This window comes from Euprymna scolopes, chromosome 11 (genome assembly GCF_053919585.1).
Source record: "Euprymna scolopes isolate OS-2025 chromosome 11, ASM5391958v1, whole genome shotgun sequence".
Classification (NCBI taxonomy): domain Eukaryota; kingdom Metazoa; phylum Mollusca; class Cephalopoda; order Sepiida; family Sepiolidae; genus Euprymna; species Euprymna scolopes.
In genome coordinates this window covers 80,070,292-80,088,658 of record NC_136492.1, presented here as the reverse complement: position 1 = coordinate 80,088,658, position 18,367 = coordinate 80,070,292, and the positions used below count along the sequence as shown (strand labels likewise).

The following is an 18,367-nucleotide window of genomic DNA, read 5'->3' as shown; positions in this document are numbered from 1 at the left end:
TCGTAACATTCAATTAATTTCATTACTATTTTTAAAAAAATATTTCTATTACTTTTTATACAACTTTAATAGTTTATTTTGGAAGTATAATCCATAAAGAAAATAAGCAACCCACTTTTAAAAGAGAAAATACGAGTTTTTTATATTTTATTTGCAGTTTCGTGTTAGGGGTGTCAAAAATTCCTACAAAAATTCTGATACACCTATTCCTGCGCCTATTTAACAAGTATTTTAATGGATTGGTCTCTGATGAACTCGTCGACGTACATATTCCCGACTAACCCGCTTAGCAATAAAATTACACCCATTTAATGTTGAGGTCCCTAAATTCCAAAAGACTTTGGGATTCCCTTCCTGTTACCTGCTTCCCTGATTGTACTGATATACAGAAGTTTAAATGTAACGTAAACTAACATCTTGTAAATCTTTCCAAGACAGAATCCCAAATAGTAGCCCCTTATGTCCAAATGGCGATATGCCTTGTGTGAGTAAAAGAAAAAAAACAGTAGGTTCTTTGATATGACAGAGGCGCGTTCGGACGAATGTTTCTGTTTAGATTACAATTGAAGCATGATACTTGACTTTTAAACTTTATAATAATTATGTCTAGAAAAGACAATGAGTGATTGTTTTGTTTCATAGGTGAACTTAATGAAGGCTCCAACTGAGTCTAATTTATCTTTAATGTTATCTATGTGCATGTTTTCAGGAAGAAAAATTAAAATATCGTCAATGTATCTAAAATATTCTACCTACCTACACACATTATACAATAATTTCAATTTAATTACAATCGACCATATTTTCTTTGGACATATATAATATTTTTATTTATTTTATTATTATTTTTAAAACAGTAATCTATAAGTGTGTGTGTGTGTGTTTGTGTGTGTGTGTGTGTGTGTGTGTGTGCAAGGTGTAGAAAGTCATAGTTATAAAATTATGAGAATATTGTCTGTATATATATGTGTGTGTGTGTGTGTGTGTGTGTGTGTGTGTGTGTGTGTGTGTAATATACCCACATAAAATGTTATAAAGATATATAATATTTTTGTATCGATTTTCAGTATTTAACACAACAATTCTAGGTAGTAAGTTATGAAAATATATTTATAGCAATCAAGCTACAGAGGGGCTTCTACGAAACGTATTTTATCCAATGCTATTTTGCATGACGATACTCTACGAGAGTAGAATGCGGAAGCCTCCGTGTAGCTTAATTGATATACATATATTTCCATATCTTACAACTATATATGTGTGTGCTTGTGCATGTGTGTACTTGTACGACTATATATTGATAACCAACTTCTTCATTAATAAACTTAATTACCAATCCTTCTCGAACCAGGATTCTGCAAAGTACGTAATCTACTAAAATCAAATCTCTTTTTGACTGAGATCGTATAGTAAACCACGACAAGAATAGAATGAAAGGTAAAAAACAAACATAGGTTTCTTAGAAGAGACACTGCGCTTACTATCAGGTTCTCAAGCAAAATTACTCAAGAAAATGTGGTTTAAGTAATTGAGTGTTCCAAGAAAAGAGATTGATAACTGCTGTTTAGTCATGATTCGATTTTTGCAAACAAGTTGAACTCATTGACCGACTGAATTTGTGCACATCTTCAAGATTCCCACCTGTTGATCTCCGGTAACGCCATTACACTCCTACCGACCTTACTCAAACGAAATAGCATGAATTGATCTTCAACTTCTTTTATTCCACAGCATCTGTTCACTTTATAATGCAGACAAGATATACTACATATTGCGTTAAAAAGTGAATGATATCTCTTTTATTTTGTCTTGTCGCAAACTGCTTGGGGAGGCTTCGTGTCTTGAAAAGCTTCTGAGATTGACCTTTACTCCTGATCTGAAATGGAACACGTACATCAAGTCCGTTGCCAAGGTCGCTGGAAAATTGGTGGGATCCTTCTACCACTCCAGAAGATATCTCACTACTGATGTAATTCTCTATCTATATAAAGCCAAGTACGTCCAAGGATGGAGTACTGCCTTTTTCTCTTCCTTGCAACCTCTCTCCCCCAGAAGAGATGTTGCGAGTCTGTCTTTGTTTTATCGTTATTTCCATGGCAAGTGCTCCTCTGAGCTCCAATCTCTGGTCTCCCCTCGCCAATCTTTCACGAAAAACACCCGTCTAGCTGAAACCACTGTCAGTAATTTTCCCCACTCTTTATCTGTGCCTAAATCAAAACGTAGATTCCATGAACAAAGCGTCTTTCTTAGAAGTACACGCCTGTGGAACTCTCTGCCGTTTGCCTGTTTCTCACTTGACTACAACTTGGATGTCTTCAAGTCCAACATAAACAAATTCCTGATGAACCGCCACCTTAAGTAAGACACTTTATAAAATCTCCACCACTAACGATTACTACGATATTATCCCATCAATTACTGTACACGCAATAACCCTTATCCCCGAGTAGTTTCCGGGCCTTGATAAGTGGTGACTACCATGTAAAAAAAAAAAATTTTTACCTGCTTATTGTCATCCTCTGCTTTCTCGCAACGATATATGGCAAATATTATCAGAAATGAGAACCATTTCGACGATGCACCGACGGATTTGGAGTAAACTTTGAAGTTTTTAAATTTTCAAGGTACAGAAACGTTTGATCAGACAAGTAGCTATTTACCAACAGACAATCAGAATAAATGACTCAGGAATCAGTGTGTTGCAAAGTTGCAAAAGACATATATATATATATATATATATATATATGTGTGTGTGTGTGTGTGTGTGTGTGTGTGTGTGTGTGTGTGTGTGTGTGTGTGTCCAAGATTTGGAATCGCTCTGTAAGATTTATTTTGTGTCACTTTTCTTAAATTATCGTAAGACAATAATATGTGCTATGGATTTTTGACAGCGACAACAACCTGCTTTTCTAAGAAAGAATAGTTTCCACGCCACACTGGAAGCCTCCTTTGTTATATTGTTGTGCAACGGGGTAAAGACCTAAGTTTTCACCGGTACACGAGTGTAGTCCAAAGTGGTTCCGATTTCGGAACAACCAAGATATTCAGTAAGGTGGTCGTGATCGCCTATACGATGACGGGATGGATGTGCGATTCCTGTTATTCCTTGCTTCACAGCGGTCCGTAAGGAAAACTACAAAATAAAAAATAAAAAATATTGGAGAAGAAAAAAAAACAAAGTGAATAACTAATAGTCTTCAGAGAAATATGAGTGTCGCGGGTCACAGTTTGGGTCGGCGTTAGGTTTGCTGTCTTTTTTTTTTCTGCTTGCTCTCTCCTAAAAAAATCAACTCAAATTGATGACACTCGTTTGTTATTTGAGTCACGAATTCCGTAAGCAACAAACAAAATCACTCCAGTCATAATTCTTGTTTTTATAAAGATTAATTATTAACTCTTGATTACAATATTTTCTATTTTACAGATGTAAAAAAAAATTGTATGCTATTTCCTTTTTTTTTCTTTTAACAAAGCAGAACTTAGAAAAAAAATCTGCGATGATCCATTTGTCTTTGTTTCCCTCTCTCTCTCTCTCTCTCTCTCTATATATATATATATATATATATATATATATATATATATATATATATATATATATATCTTCCGTCAGTTGGCAAGGTGGAGTATACCAGCCAATCCATCTTCATAGTGTCAAAATTGAATTCGCCCTGATTGGCTAAATTGGTTAAATCCCTAGTACATATTAATTAAGTAAATGCCTATCATAAGTTTCTCCCACAGACAACCCCTGAAACTTTGACCTCGGGTTCACATCCGCTCTGCCAAAAACTCAAGTTTTGACAAAATAATCGTGCAAACTACCATACGCGATGCAATGGGTTCCTTCATAACAATATTATTAACTATTATTATCAACCTTGAATTCGTTCGTCTAAAGTTATTTTTCCTTCTTTTGGTTTGCGTCACCAACTAAACAAATTGAATCAGCAAGACAACCGACAACCGAGGTTGCCCGGGATTGTTCACATAGTAAAACGCTCCAATTCATCTCTATTTTATCCGTTACTGATGTCATTTCCAACAATCACATATGGATGGATCACAGTTGCCATAATAAAATTATATAAGGTATCGTCCTTTTATTTTTCGGATCATTGTAATTAAAATAATGCAGAAAATATACAGTGTGGATTTTACCATCAAGTTCCACAAGAAGCTCACAATCCTAGTGTGATACTTTGAACAAATTATATATATATATATATATATATATATATATATATATATATATATATATATATTCGAAGTGTCTTAAATAAGTTTCCAGATGTTTTTGTAAGGCATTAAATTTGTCGTAGTCGTAGACTATAAAATATTCAGCATATTATTGCTATACATCTTATGAGATGACTGACAATTGTTTTATGAGTTCAGGTTTAAATGAACAGCTACAGTAGGAATTGAAATACACTCTACTAAAGCCTGATTGTCACAGCTGGTGTATTTCAAAAACGCAATGTGGACGTGAGGATACTTTAGAAGAACGATAACAATAAAATTCTGTTTTAAACTTGGGAAAATGCAACAGAAACGTATGGAATGCTTCAGACTGCTTTTAGACTATCTTGCGTGAATCTAGAATCAGTTTTGAGTGGCATAAGAGACTCATTGAAGACAGGGAATCTGTGAAAGAAGTAAGGAAGTCAGGACACCAGAGTTGATTGGCCAAATAAAGAATTTAATGGATAAGGACCGTTGTGTGTCTACAGAGACAATAAGTACACAGTTTGATGTCAGTGTGGGAACTGCACACACATTTATTCTCGGGTAACTAAAGATACGGAAGATTTGCGCGAAGTGCGTCCCTATGCACTAGTCCATAACTTCATCCTTGTCTCGGACTATTTGATCAATATGGGCATCAAGAGAGTTCCTAACATTCCTTATAGTTAAGACCTTGCTCTCTGTAACTTTTAGTTATTCTTGAAGATCAAGGAAAACCTTAGAAATTGTCGTCATGAGACAGTTGAGAACATGAAAGATGCTGTGACGAGGGTCATTGACACGCTCACACAAAAGGACTTTCATGGGGCCTTCCAGAAGTTTTTGGAAAAGTACAACAAATGCCTTGCAGCCGGAGAAGATTACTACTAAAGAAGACTAGAGTTTAATGTGTGTACTATCGATAAAAGTGCCCATTCCATATATATTGGTGCTTAACAGCATAAAATTATTTTTATGGAGTTCCTCGAAAATTGTAGCTTAAGCTTCGCTCTAGAAGTCTCTTGCCTTTTATTTCTCGTAATTAAAATATTTTATATATATATATATATATATATATATATATATATATATATATATATATATATATATATATATATATATATATATAGTGCATTATATCAGCAACTTCATATTTTCAACGAAGCTTGGATTCCCAGAAGAGACGGTCACGGTAGAATTCTGGAAATTTCATTAGGTCTATATTTTTATAATTGTATTTTAATTTTTTTTTTTTATATAGTAACAACATACTTTTACGAGGTGGTCTAAACCTGCTTTATATAAAAAAAAAAAAAAAGTTTTCACACCGTTCCTTAGGCCTCCGTAGTAGTATTTTAATCAAATTTAGAACATTTATATTTTATAAATTCAGATTGATATGAATTAAATTGGTTGTACAAAATTAACCCTCGCTAGCATGAGAATAATAATAAACAATTTAAATATTTTTCGCGTACATCAAGAGATTTTATTTTAAAATTATACGCCGAAAAACGGAGACTCGGCAATTTACACAAATTCTGATCGTTTATTCAACCATGTTTTGCGGTTGTTTTCGTTTGAGTCTAAAAGAAAAATGTCAGCATCGGTCGCATTCATTCTGTGTCATGAAGAAACCCCAACAATAAGTAAATCGATCATGTAAGTGTAAGAAACAAAATAGTGTCGATTATAGCCTCATGGATAATTCCACTGAAAGATTTGCACGAGCGGATAAATTTGTTAGTTTGAGTGTAAAATAAAGATCTTATATGTCGATAGTTTCAAACAGACCTTTTGGGGATATCGCCCCTCAAGAGTCCTACGTTCTCCCTACACACACTAAAATTTTCCCAAGTCTACTGAGATTATACCTCCAGAGATACTCACAGCTTGTCTTCCAACATACATCACCACTAGACGCTTAAATATATCGATTGTTCTAGAAAGTGACGCAAGACTATTTATCTGAGTATATATATATATATATATATATATATATATATATATATATATATATTATATTATATTCAGAGTATTACACAGTAAATTGAAAATGCAATATGTGCTACTTAGTTTAATGCTACCATTTTTCTCTCTCTTTTTTTTTTGCCTTTCCTCTTTTTTACGAAATACACATTAATTTTCTTTTTATTTGAACATGTATGTTTGTTCGAATTTCTTCTATCGAACTGATAAACCATATCTGGTTTCTTTTTTATTAGCTATATTCCTAAGGCGGGGGTAATGTAGCAATCACATATTGATGAACTATTTTCTGTCAATGTAGATTTATGTTCCCAAACAGAGTGATTGGTCTGTTATCCAATAATAGAGGTACTTTCGCGGAACTATTTACATAGGTTTTCCCGTTTAATAATCAGTTGTAGTCCCGAGTTCAAAGTAAACAGGTGCGTAACGCACTCCTTTCAACTGACAAGTATCGTGGAAACTTTACCGTAACTATTTACGTTAAATCTTTTCACAAGAGCTTTTAATTGTTGGTGGTGTGAATATTTGTGAAATAAAGCTGATATAATACATCTTTGAAGAAAAGTTTGTTATTTAATTCACTAAACATTTATATATACATATGTATGTATGTATGCATATCATACATATCTATGTATATGTAAATATATACGTGTGTAACAGAGCGCAGACCAAAGGACGAATGAACTATTTTTATGGGTCAACGGCCAACTAGCACCGTGTATATTTGTGTGTGTGTGTGTGTGTGTGTGTGTGTGTGTGTGTGTGTGTGTGTGTGTATTGGGGTGGAGAGGGCTCCTGTAAGCCGTGGTGAAGGCAACCTTTCTAGGAGAAGCAAATCTCTGATTTAAAAAACCATAAAGCGGAAGACCATTACCCGCATTAAGCTGGTCTGCAGTTTAATTTGTTGCTGGCTATCTTGCTCTTGCTTGTTGCTGGATCTCAACATTTTGAACCGAGAGAGAGACTTAGCTGTCGTACAAAGCTAAGACTCTGTAACATCATATTTGTATAGATACTCCCTCAGGCATTTGGGCTCATGGATTTTAAATGTCTGAGGGAGTGGCACTCGTCTGACAAGACGTTGCAATCATCAACAGAGCGCAGACGATCGTATGGCGGCTGTATGCAAATGCCGAGTTGTGTACGAAGTGACGACCGAAGAGCACGTTAGAGACGTAGGTGACGACACAGTCGTAACAAGAGTCACTCGTGGCGGGAGAACGAGGCATAAAGTATTTTCTTAAAATGTGCAACAGGAGTTGAAGTTCTTTCTTATTCCTTTTTCCTGTTCCTTGCAATGTGTTGACATATTAAGGGCACAATTATACATACATGTATATACATATATATATATATATATATATATATATATATATATATATATATATATATATGTATACATATACATATATACGTACACATGTTACTTCAATTCTTGTCTTTCAATCACGTAAGACCAAGAGACCACAAGATAGAGAGTTGTTTTTGTTTTGTTTTTTACAAAAGATTCACCATTTATTAGAGCCTATTCGAGAATAAAGGTTAATGAGTGTACAGTAGTCAATGGGAAACTGCAGTAATAATCGTTAGTAGGGGAAATTTGGTAAATTGGATTACTTACGGAGAACGGATCATTAAGAATTTATTCATGTTGAGCTTGAAGACGACCATATTGTAGTCAGTTGGAAAGCGGGGAAACGGAACAGAATTCTACAGGCGTGCAGTTCTAAGAAATAAGCTTTGTTCATGGAGTCTACGTTTAGATTTAGGCACAGATAAATAGTTGGGTAAACTATTGATAGTGGTTTCAACTATACGAGTGTTTTTCGTGAAAGTTTAACAAGGGGAGCCATAGATTGGAGCTCAGACGAGCACTTGCTATGAAAATAACGATAAAGCAGAGACAGGCTCGCGATGTGTCTTCTGTAGGAAAGAGGTTACAGGGAAGATAAAAGGCCATCCCTCACTAGGCTACGAAGTCTATTTTAGACCCTGTCAAGGCAGGATACGCTGCTTTTAACAGCTCCTGTCCAGATGTGGCAGCAGTATTCCATCCTTGTACGTACTTGGCTCTTATGCAGGTAGAGAATCGCATCGGCAATGAGATATCTACTGGGGCGGTACAACGATCCACCATTTTTTCCAGCAGCCTTAAATAGTCAAATTGAGGAGAGGAAACCTATGTTTTCAACTTCTTTACTAACTCGTGTTTAAGATATAAAGCAGAAATTCAATAGAATATTCGAATATCTATGCATCTCATATAGAGATCCAGTATTAATTTGGGATTCCGACAAAATATTTCCGATTATTGGAATGATTTTGAAAAGCAATCATGCAGACAAATATTTTAATTAACAAATACAAATATTATTTTGTCAACGTTTATGCTGAAGTTTCTGCAAATTGCAAAACGTATACAACGGCAAAAAGAAAAATGCATCAATCATAACAATAATTTTCGAAATTGATAACAAACCTGTACGGAATTTTTATTTTCGGATAGAAAACAAGAAAAGACAGCGTAAGTAAATTTTAAAATCAAATTTATTAGAAATAAAAAGAAAAATATAAAATGAATTTTGCCATTTACAATTCTTCTAATTTTATTGATTGCAGCAAAACAAAATCTTTTCTAATAGTCATTTAATAATAAATAAAACAATCCAGTTCACCCTTATTACTAAAAAAAAATTAAGATAAAATACAATAAACGTACGCGAACTGAAATTTTCCATCAAAATCACACAACAAATTCATTTATAATAAATAATAAATAACATAATCAAGTTCACTCTATTAAAATAGTAAGCAAAACTTATCACAACGACTTACACAATTGAACGTTAAAAATGTCAAAGTTTTTATTTTGGAGTGGAAACGAGGAGGATCGTAAAAATAAATAATTTGAAAATCATAAATGAAAGTTTTAAAGGATTCAAACGAAAAAGGGATTTTTTAAATGTGTTCGTGTGAATGATTTTGTTTCATCTGATAATGGCGCAAAATTGTTTTTTATTTTTATTTTATCGCATTTTTGTTCTGTCAATGAAGTTTCAAACAGCCTTTTCTGGACACTGACACTGAAGAATTCTATATCCTGCCAAAAACGTCCTGTAAAAACGCCATATAAATTGACAATTACAAAAAGAAAAGACTAATTGGACGACTATTAAAATGTTAAGAATTTGAAATACTGTTTTATCGAGTAAATTGCTAGTATGGTCAATAATTATTAAATTAAATAATTGTAATAGATGCTAAAATTATGCATATTGAGAAAAAATGTCTCATGATATGAACTAAAATAGCTAAAGCGAAGGGACATGTTTATGTTTAGTTAATTTATGTCGTTTGTATTACTTTTTAGACAAAAAAATATTATAATGATATAAAAAAAGAAAAGGCATATATAAACGTTCTAGCCATTGTCATTTCATGTAGTTTTTTTTATATTCTTGTTTGAAATAAGTTTAATCAATCTGAATTTCTATGTACAAAACCATGACCGCTCTTCGCTTTGAGACGTAATTAAAAATGATGATATTTTCATTCATAAAAGCCGATAAGGAGAGCCATTTAAATTGTTTAAACTTATATATTAAAACACATAAGGAATGCGTCTTAAATTCAGACTGGTTAGCTTAAATCAAAAAAAGAAAATAATTAAGAAAGACAGATTTATGCATCGTGTATCTTTGGAGGAAAAACTGAAAACTCGTTTCATCATAGCCATCATTTGTTAACCTAGGATTCATAACTTCATGATCATAATTATGATGATGATTAATAATGGCTATCAAACTTTCATTGCAGTTTCTCTGCAAAGAAAACGCAAGCAAATAAGTGCTATGAAAAAGAAAACAAAAGTTTACTTATTAAGCATACGTTTATCCTATGATCTCTACGTTTTAACAATTAAAACATTAAAGACTGATTTTTAAAAAAGTGTATTTTCAAAACAAAAATGAGGTTCATGTGTTGTTTCTTAAATGTCTGTTGACATTTTGAGTAGAGATTGGCCGGTCTTGTGACATCATTGGTTCAGTAGGTTGGCAGCGATGTATCAAATGAACGATTTTCGAAAGCGATAATTTATGCCCGGGCAGGATTATAAGGCGTGGTTGGTTTTTTCCTGAGAAAGACGTAGAAAGAGGACAGGCTGCGTTTTCGGCGTTGAATCAAATTAAAGACATTTTGCAATTCTCCAGTCGCTGAAAATGAAAATAAAATAAAGAAAATTTACTAGGTAATATCTATTCCCAGTGTAATCGATAATTATATTCTATATATCTAATGTATGAATGGCAATCATTTACAGTTTCCCTTCATACGTTCCCTTGGTGCTACCAGATCAGGCTGTCTTAAGATACTGGCTCCATCTATCCATAGCCTTGAGCCCCTTAGGGGCATAGGCCATCTACAACTTTGTAGATGCTTTTGTAGCGAGGAGTTCTTTTTACAGGGTGAGGGTGCTGGCCCCACGTCCAACCTTCCCAGAAGGTACGAAGATACTGGCTGCGTGACCTAAAATGCACGAAATACTTATATTGTTTTGCTTTCCCTTTGCAAAATGTACTTGTGTTCTGTGCAGTCCAAAACATAAAACAATTTTATATATTATTTTTAATTAATTGGAATTTTATGGAGATGAATATTTATTCATTTATTTATTCATTTATTTATTTATTTAATCATTTATTTATTTATTCATTTATTTATTGCGGACTATTATCCTCGTCTTTTAGTTGTTGCTTCACGATGTTTCGGCCAACTATTCCTATGGCATTTGTCAGGTGGTAACCGCGACGGGATAGGAACTCCAAATCTCCTAACTGCATTCTCAGCAATTACTGCCTTCCATAGTTGTTTTTGTCTCACCACGTTTTGACCAACTAAGCCTCTGGCCGGCTTTGACGAAGGCCAGAGGAATAGTTGACCGAAACGCCGTGAAACAACAACTAAAAGGTGAGGATAATAGTCCGCAATAAATAAATGAAAAAAACAATTTTCTTTTACAAAACAAATCTAACCGAACACCATAAATATTTGTTATATGAAGAACTTGAAACATAAACACTTTTACTAAAATGATTGGATTCGACATTAAATAAAACCATATTGGTTGATATGCTGTAAAAAGGAAAAAATATCTGAAATTTTAAAGAATTTTAAGCAGAAAACTTTCATCAAAATCATCAGATTTTGTATTATATAACCCGAAAGGGGTTGATATGCCGTAAAGCAAAACAGTATAAGCAAACCAGATTTTCTCGTCCGCTGTTATTGAACCACGATAAAAAGGTATATGTAATTTTCGCACCAACACAATTGTATTATTTTATTATTAAAAATATAATGATCATATAAAAAACATATCTTTTTACGTAACCCAATCAGAAAAAAAAATTAATCAATAAATCTGTTGAGTTTTAATTAAAAATCTGTTTTTATTTTCTGTATTTTCCTGTACACTCTTCCACTCTTCCAAATTGAAATCTAAGCTATTTCCTATAAATCTTGCTTGTACTAAATTCAAAATGTCAACTTACCCTTACTTAATGTGTCCAAATCGTTTGGCGTCATAAACAAGGAGAGGCCGTCCGGAACGAGTTGAGGTGCGCTGAGAACTCCTTCCATAAGGAAGCAGGTTGCCAAAATAAGAAACAGAAGTTTGCGAGCCATTTTAGAATCTGAAAACGAAAGAACAAAATATTTTGATGAACAATGAGAGATTTTTGAACACGCGATCATCGATCTGATACACCGTTATGATATAAAAACAGAATTATTGTAAGAGTCACAGAAAATAGCTGAGAAGAACATAGGAAGAGAAGGTCTGTAGATGTACAGGAAGAAGTCCTTTAAAAGTGTCATTTGTAAAACTTATTTCTTTCCCTAGACTTGAACTGCAGTGGCATATTGTCATAGTAACCAAAGGTTACCCACGCTCAAATAAATTTATGTTCTCCAGTGGAAACTAGAAATTGCAGTAAGATTATGTGAACTGACGAATTCGAGAATCTGCTTAAATTTTCGAAGAAAATCCTTTATTTAATTCATAGGTCTAGCATGTTCTCGTTTCGTCTGCTATAATCGGGTAGAGGTCCTAAGTAATTTGCAAGCGTGTGCTTAGCATCGCCTGCACTGGGGATTGAACCTTACACCTCTAGAAGAGTGTCATGTCGAACTGAATTTTACTTAGTACTTTCTCACGAGTCCTTGAGTTCGACAAAAAGGTGTCCATACTCAAAAAGAATCACTTTAAGGGGGTCACAGGTTATATCGACCGAAACGTTGTGAGAATAATACAGAACATCAGAGTAATAGTCTGAATAATCCAAATGATACAAATTAGCAATCCTCATCTAAAAAAAAAATATCAGAAACATTATGCTTGATAATTATCATGAATATAATTTTGAAATGTACATTTCAGGATTGTAATGATTTTATTAAATGGACCTCTTTGCACATACAATATTTTCTAATATATAAAATTAAATAAGCCGGATTCTCGAAGTTAGATTGCGGTAAAATTGCTTCTAACAAGTCAATATTTTATTTTTAACAATTAATTCTTCTTGGAGTTTGTGGCACCAATTTATTTTTTTTTTCAGAAAACTAACGTAATTTCGCTTAATTCCTTCCAGAGAATTATTTGTCCAGCTCTGAATATTTTGCAAACAGAAAGCGTCTTTATTTTCAGCGTCAAATATCAATGATAGCACAGTGATCTTCTAATGTTTGATTATTATTAAGCGTAATACTTACATTTGAATGATTATCCAATACTAAATATGTCATATAATCTATTTCTTTTCACTCATTTTCATCATTTATTTACTTTCTTTTTTGCTCTTCTAAAAATATATTTTACTCCGAGGCTAAGCTTTCATTAGATACTGCGTACGTATTCGTACTTGAATTTTATTTCTACTTGACACTTCTGAGTGGCTGAAGAGACCCATACAGTTAGGAAAATAATGAGAGAGCCTGTGAGTGAATATTAGTCGGGAATATATAAATTAAGGAAGCATAAGTGCTATAATTTCGTCAGAGAACATGCTATTACTAAAGCCTGTGCATATATTTGGCTGGATCCTTACGGCAGAATGGAACGTATCTAGTTATGTTAAAGCGATTAGAAAGGGACTCATTTTTACATACTTTTATTATGAAAATCTGACACTTGGAACTTTTCCAATATAATTTGACGCTATTGTTATTAAATTATCAACTGATATGTTACTCTTTTCATTTGTTATTTCTATTTCATTTTTTTATGAATAGAAGACTCACATTTCACTTTCTTTTCACTTTTTCATTAATAATGCTTAAATAGTTTTCGTTTCCATGAAATACATTATTATAGTATAACTTGGCCGCTAGAGATTAAAAATACAAATAAGCCATAAACTAGCCAAAAATAAAATGAATTACTTCTGGACAACGACGGAGAAATACAATTACTAATTTATAAATATTTGTGATATCTTAGTTATCCTGCCTGCGGATACAATTGGAAAGTAAGTTCTATACTAAGATCAAACGAATTTTCTCTCAAGAAATCTAATAGTTGTATCAATTGAGCGTTTTTACTAAATTGTCGTGGGGGTTTTCATTTCGTCTGTTGTTGTTGGTATGGCGTTCCCCATCGTCGGGTTGAGTTGTCTTATTCCCTCGGCTGAACCACACCCTGTCCGGTAGTCTCGGGAGAAGTAAGAGGAGATGCTTAATTAATTGCGATTCCAATCGTTGAAGGTCGACCATCTGTGGATCTGAGACCTAATCCAAGTTTCTTTGATTTTTATTTCGTGTCCTCTTCTGTTAACTGATACACTTGCGCTATTAAGGCAGAAATATATAAAGGATTAATTAATTAATTTCTTATAAACGAGCTGCATGTCTGAACTATTGGTGACGTCAATGCAGCAAAAACTTTAGGTTGAGAATAACGGTTGGGACACAGTTCGCGTACCGCCAATGCAGAATAGTACGGAGGTAGTAACTGCCAATGACTTTCAACTTGAATTTGATATGTCTCACGATCACAGAGGAAGATCTAGCGGACAACAGATTGATAGAAACGCCTATTGTTTGATGTTTGAATATCTATGCAACCACAAAGGTCGTTGATCTAGCAGACCAACTCGATGATAAACCTAGACGAAACAACGATAGACCCTAAACACAGGAAGGGCTCAATATTTTCTAAAACATCTTTCATGTATAGTATAATAGAGCGCAGGAGCGCGTATAGGAGTAGCAGCAACAGCCAACTTAGGCAAATAGCTGAGCTATGTGCGAGGGGACGTCACAGCTAGAAAGAACGAAAGAAAAAGATTATAAAAAAAAGAAAAACATGGCCGAGAAAGACAAGAATAGACGTATTACACACGTAGCCTGAGAGCGACAGAAAAAGAGGTGTCCTAAATGTGGCCAGGCAAAGACACAGTACAACGTGTTTGTCACGACAGTCTTGTTAAGAACATTGGAGTACGAGAAGACTATTGAACCAGAGACAAGACGTTGTTCTGGAAGTAACTGTAAATAAATGTCTGTTATTTCAACTGAAAAAGTGAGTCAAATTCTTTCCTTGCCTCTGTTTCCTTGTGACTGTGTCTGCATACAACGTGTTGGTCCCGAGTGTTGGCATGTAACGACCACGTTTCAATAGCGGTCTCCCGAATACCGAAAAGACTTTAATCTTCGACACCTTGTGTATTCCTACGCAAACCGTAACCTTATGCAACACATTCAATGCAACCTGCACCTCCCTCGCTTCGTCGCAGTTGATCTCAAGAATACAATGTCGTCTGCGTAAAACTACCAAACGCTGATAATGTAGTTCAAGGGATTTGGAGATGGTGAGTTCTGTTTTTCTTTAGTTTTTTTTTCTCCTTTGTATGTTATCCATATAGTTATTCAATATTCTTTTGTGTCTAATTTTTAAAAGATATTGCATAGAAATAAAACCTTTTTTAATTAAAATTTGATGATACTAATCATGGACATTTTTTATTCAGAGTTTTTTTTTTTTTTAAAGGCGAAGTTAAGCACCGTTGAGCTTGTTCAGTAGTAAAATGGGTGATTATTTGAGAATACCAGGCGCTGTATGTAGGTGGACGTCGACACCTCCCTGCAAGAACTGCAAAACCTAACGGCGTCATCTTCTCTGACTGGGATATGCAAGTGACTGGGGACCCGCTTGTGAATTTAATATTCCTTTGACACTTTCTGCTTCGGAGGAAGCCGATTCAACCCGCCTAGAGTAAATGTCGCTTGGTATAAAATCTAAATTTCCTCTATATTCAATGCTTCAAATATACAAACAAGGACTTGGGATAGAAATGTGACATCTATAAATCATCTCAACTAATTACGAATTTTACACAACGATAAAAACCTATTCAAATACAAAAAAAAAGGGGAGGGGCAACCCAACTTAACAACCAGAGTTTGTTATTGTAAATATGTTGTTGGCTAGAATATAGCGGATTCAAACGGTACAAATAAACTGTTAGAATATATTTTGGATTTGCGAAAGATAGAACAACTGAAAAAATTATAAATTAAATCACTTACGTGTGTCTGGGAATATTTGTTGGTTTTTTGGAGAAAGTTTGTTTGTTGCAGTCGATGAGAAGAGACGATGGCAATGAAGATTGGAATCGTTTGGTGTGTGTCTGATCTCAATGGCAAGTCGTCCGTTTTTATAGCCATCAGGCGGGTCTGCGCAAATTAGGGCTGGTCATAAGAAACTGTCCAAAAACTGGGGGCGGCTATAACAGGAAGGAGAGAGAGGAAGAGAGAGGGGAGAGAAAGAAAGGAAATCAAAGTTTGCAAAGAAATTTGAAACGTAATTGTCAATCGGAACCGAGACGAAAAAAAGATGAAAATAAAATGTTTGCATATGTGTGCGTGCGTGCGTGCGTGCGTGCGTGCGTGCGTGTGTGTGTGTGTGTGTGTGTGTGTGTGTGTGTGTGTGTGTGTGTGTGTGTGTGTGTGTGTGTGTGTGTGTGTGGGTGCTTCAGAGAAAGGAGATAGACAGAATGGGGGAAAGAGGGTTGCATATTTTAACAAATAACACAGAATCTTTAATAAAAACTTAGGAAATGAAGATGGATGATGGAGGAGGGGGCGTAAAGCAAACTTCATTACGACAATTAAAATTATATAAAGAAGAGAGGAGGGAAAGTGAAACCGGGGACAAAATGACCGGAAGAGTGTTGACATAAAAAGTACATTCGAACTTTGCAACAAATCAGAAAATATTTGGAAAAACAACGACAAATTTTCGGCGTCACACTATTCCCCCCCCCCCCCTATATCGTTTATATTTGGAAATTTTAATTGTGGGTGGTAGATTGGTTGATAATAAAATGCTTAAAAAGAGGAAAAGGGAGGTGTATTGCGTTCGTAAAAACATACGTTAGATACGTTATAATTATTTTTCCTACTTAGTTAAATTTCTTATTTCAATGTATTATAATACAGATGTATCGTAAAATTGAAACAAGGTGTTAAGATAACACATTTATCATTTTCATAATGCTCTATTTAAAAGGATATATTAATCCTCGTAGGTCTGCTGTCTTGATTTTTGAAAAGTTGAATTTTATGTTCATTTTAATGTTATATTAATAGCATTGTTAGAGTGCCTCCATTATGTATGCAGATTTGTTTGATCTTATTGTATCTACGTAACGTACACATTTAATTATTCTTTTTTATTTACTATTACTTGAATGATATTTAAATAAAAGTATAATAACGTAAACTAAGACATTTTTAAATCCTATTTGAAAATCTTTCACTTTCTTATTTTATTGTTTTATTTTGTTCATTTCCGGTATTTAAAACCCGTTTATATGTTTCAAAAGAATCTTTGCGATTGCATAAATTGTTCACCGTTTTTATTAAAATCTATGTGTTTTCAAACGATGTATAATTTATGATTTTTCACTTTTTAATATATCATTAGATCAGACAGCAGTACATTATTAAAATTGTAACAATAAGAAATTAAATTAAACAATAGATTCAAATGTAATGTTTACTTAACACAGATAAAAAAAATAGTTAGCAGAAACATTTTTTTTTACTTAAACTGACGATGAAAATGAAAGTAATCTTTAACAATTGCACTCTCAAAACAAAGATGGCGGAAATGGATACAGTTGATTAAGATATGGAACGAAAGCTACCAAGCATGAAACGAAACACGAAACCATGCAGAAACACCCTATTTCAAAAAATATCTCAGTTTTAACACTTCTTGTGCTAATATATTATTTCCAAAACACTTCATGTAAAGAAATATAAAACAAAAAAATTAATTTATTTTTTATTGTTTCGTGATGACAAGTCTTCAAAAAACAAAACTTAAAGAAGTGTAAAAAATAAAAGTTCATTTTTTATTGTTAAAACTAAAAAAACACTTTACAGTAATGTAAAAAATAAAGTTTATTATTTTTTTTATTCTTTCATGATAACACAAGAAATGTCAAAACAAAAACAATTTCTTGAAACAAAACACCTGTATATTGTTTCGAACTTCGCACACAAAACAATAAAAAAAAAATAAAGAAAAGTTTATTTTTTACATTTCTATGAATAAAGTCTTCAAAATAATATATTAAATATATTAACATAAGAATTGTTGAAATTGGGATAATTTTTTTGAAATGGTATGTTTCTGCAAGGTTTCGTGTTTCGTTTCATGTTTGGTGGCTTACGTTCCGTATTTCCATCAACTGTATCCATTTCCGCCATCTTTGTTTTAGGAGAGAAATTGGGAGAAATTCAGAGTATATCGAGTAGTTTATTTATTCACATAAAGAAACCTTAATTCTTTTCATTTTTTACATCTGTGGTCAAAATTTCAAAAGAAGTTACTTTTTGTTGCCAAAAGGTTTTAAAGGGGATTCTTTCGATTGGATTTATAACCCTGAAATCACACCGGGGCTTAAGTTGAACTCATCACGTCGACAAATCAAAAAGCTGGCGGTTGTTCGAAACCTTTCTAGTTACTTTTCTCTTCGACGTTCTGAAAAGTTCGAAGACCTTATTGGATTTTCAACATGTTTCTAGTTCTTTTCCGGTGTTATCGTAGATTTTCGTAAAAGAAAATCTTTCTGAAATT

General features: G+C 33.6%; 1 protein-coding gene across 1 annotated transcript; it reads right to left on the bottom strand.

Moving 5' to 3' along the window:
- Window positions 1–8,750: 8,750 nt before the first annotated feature.
- Window positions 8,751–17,997, bottom strand: LOC145288172 (uncharacterized). Its single transcript, XM_080136228.1, has 4 exons — window positions 17,961–17,997; window positions 15,808–15,954; window positions 11,772–11,912; window positions 8,751–10,433 (listed from the first exon to the last, which is right to left on the bottom strand). Exons 1-4 carry the CDS (start codon window positions 17,995–17,997, stop codon window positions 10,315–10,317), a joined length of 444 nt encoding a protein of 147 aa, XP_079992354.1. The 3' UTR covers window positions 8,751–10,314.
- Between the last annotated feature and the right edge of the window lie 370 nt (window positions 17,998–18,367).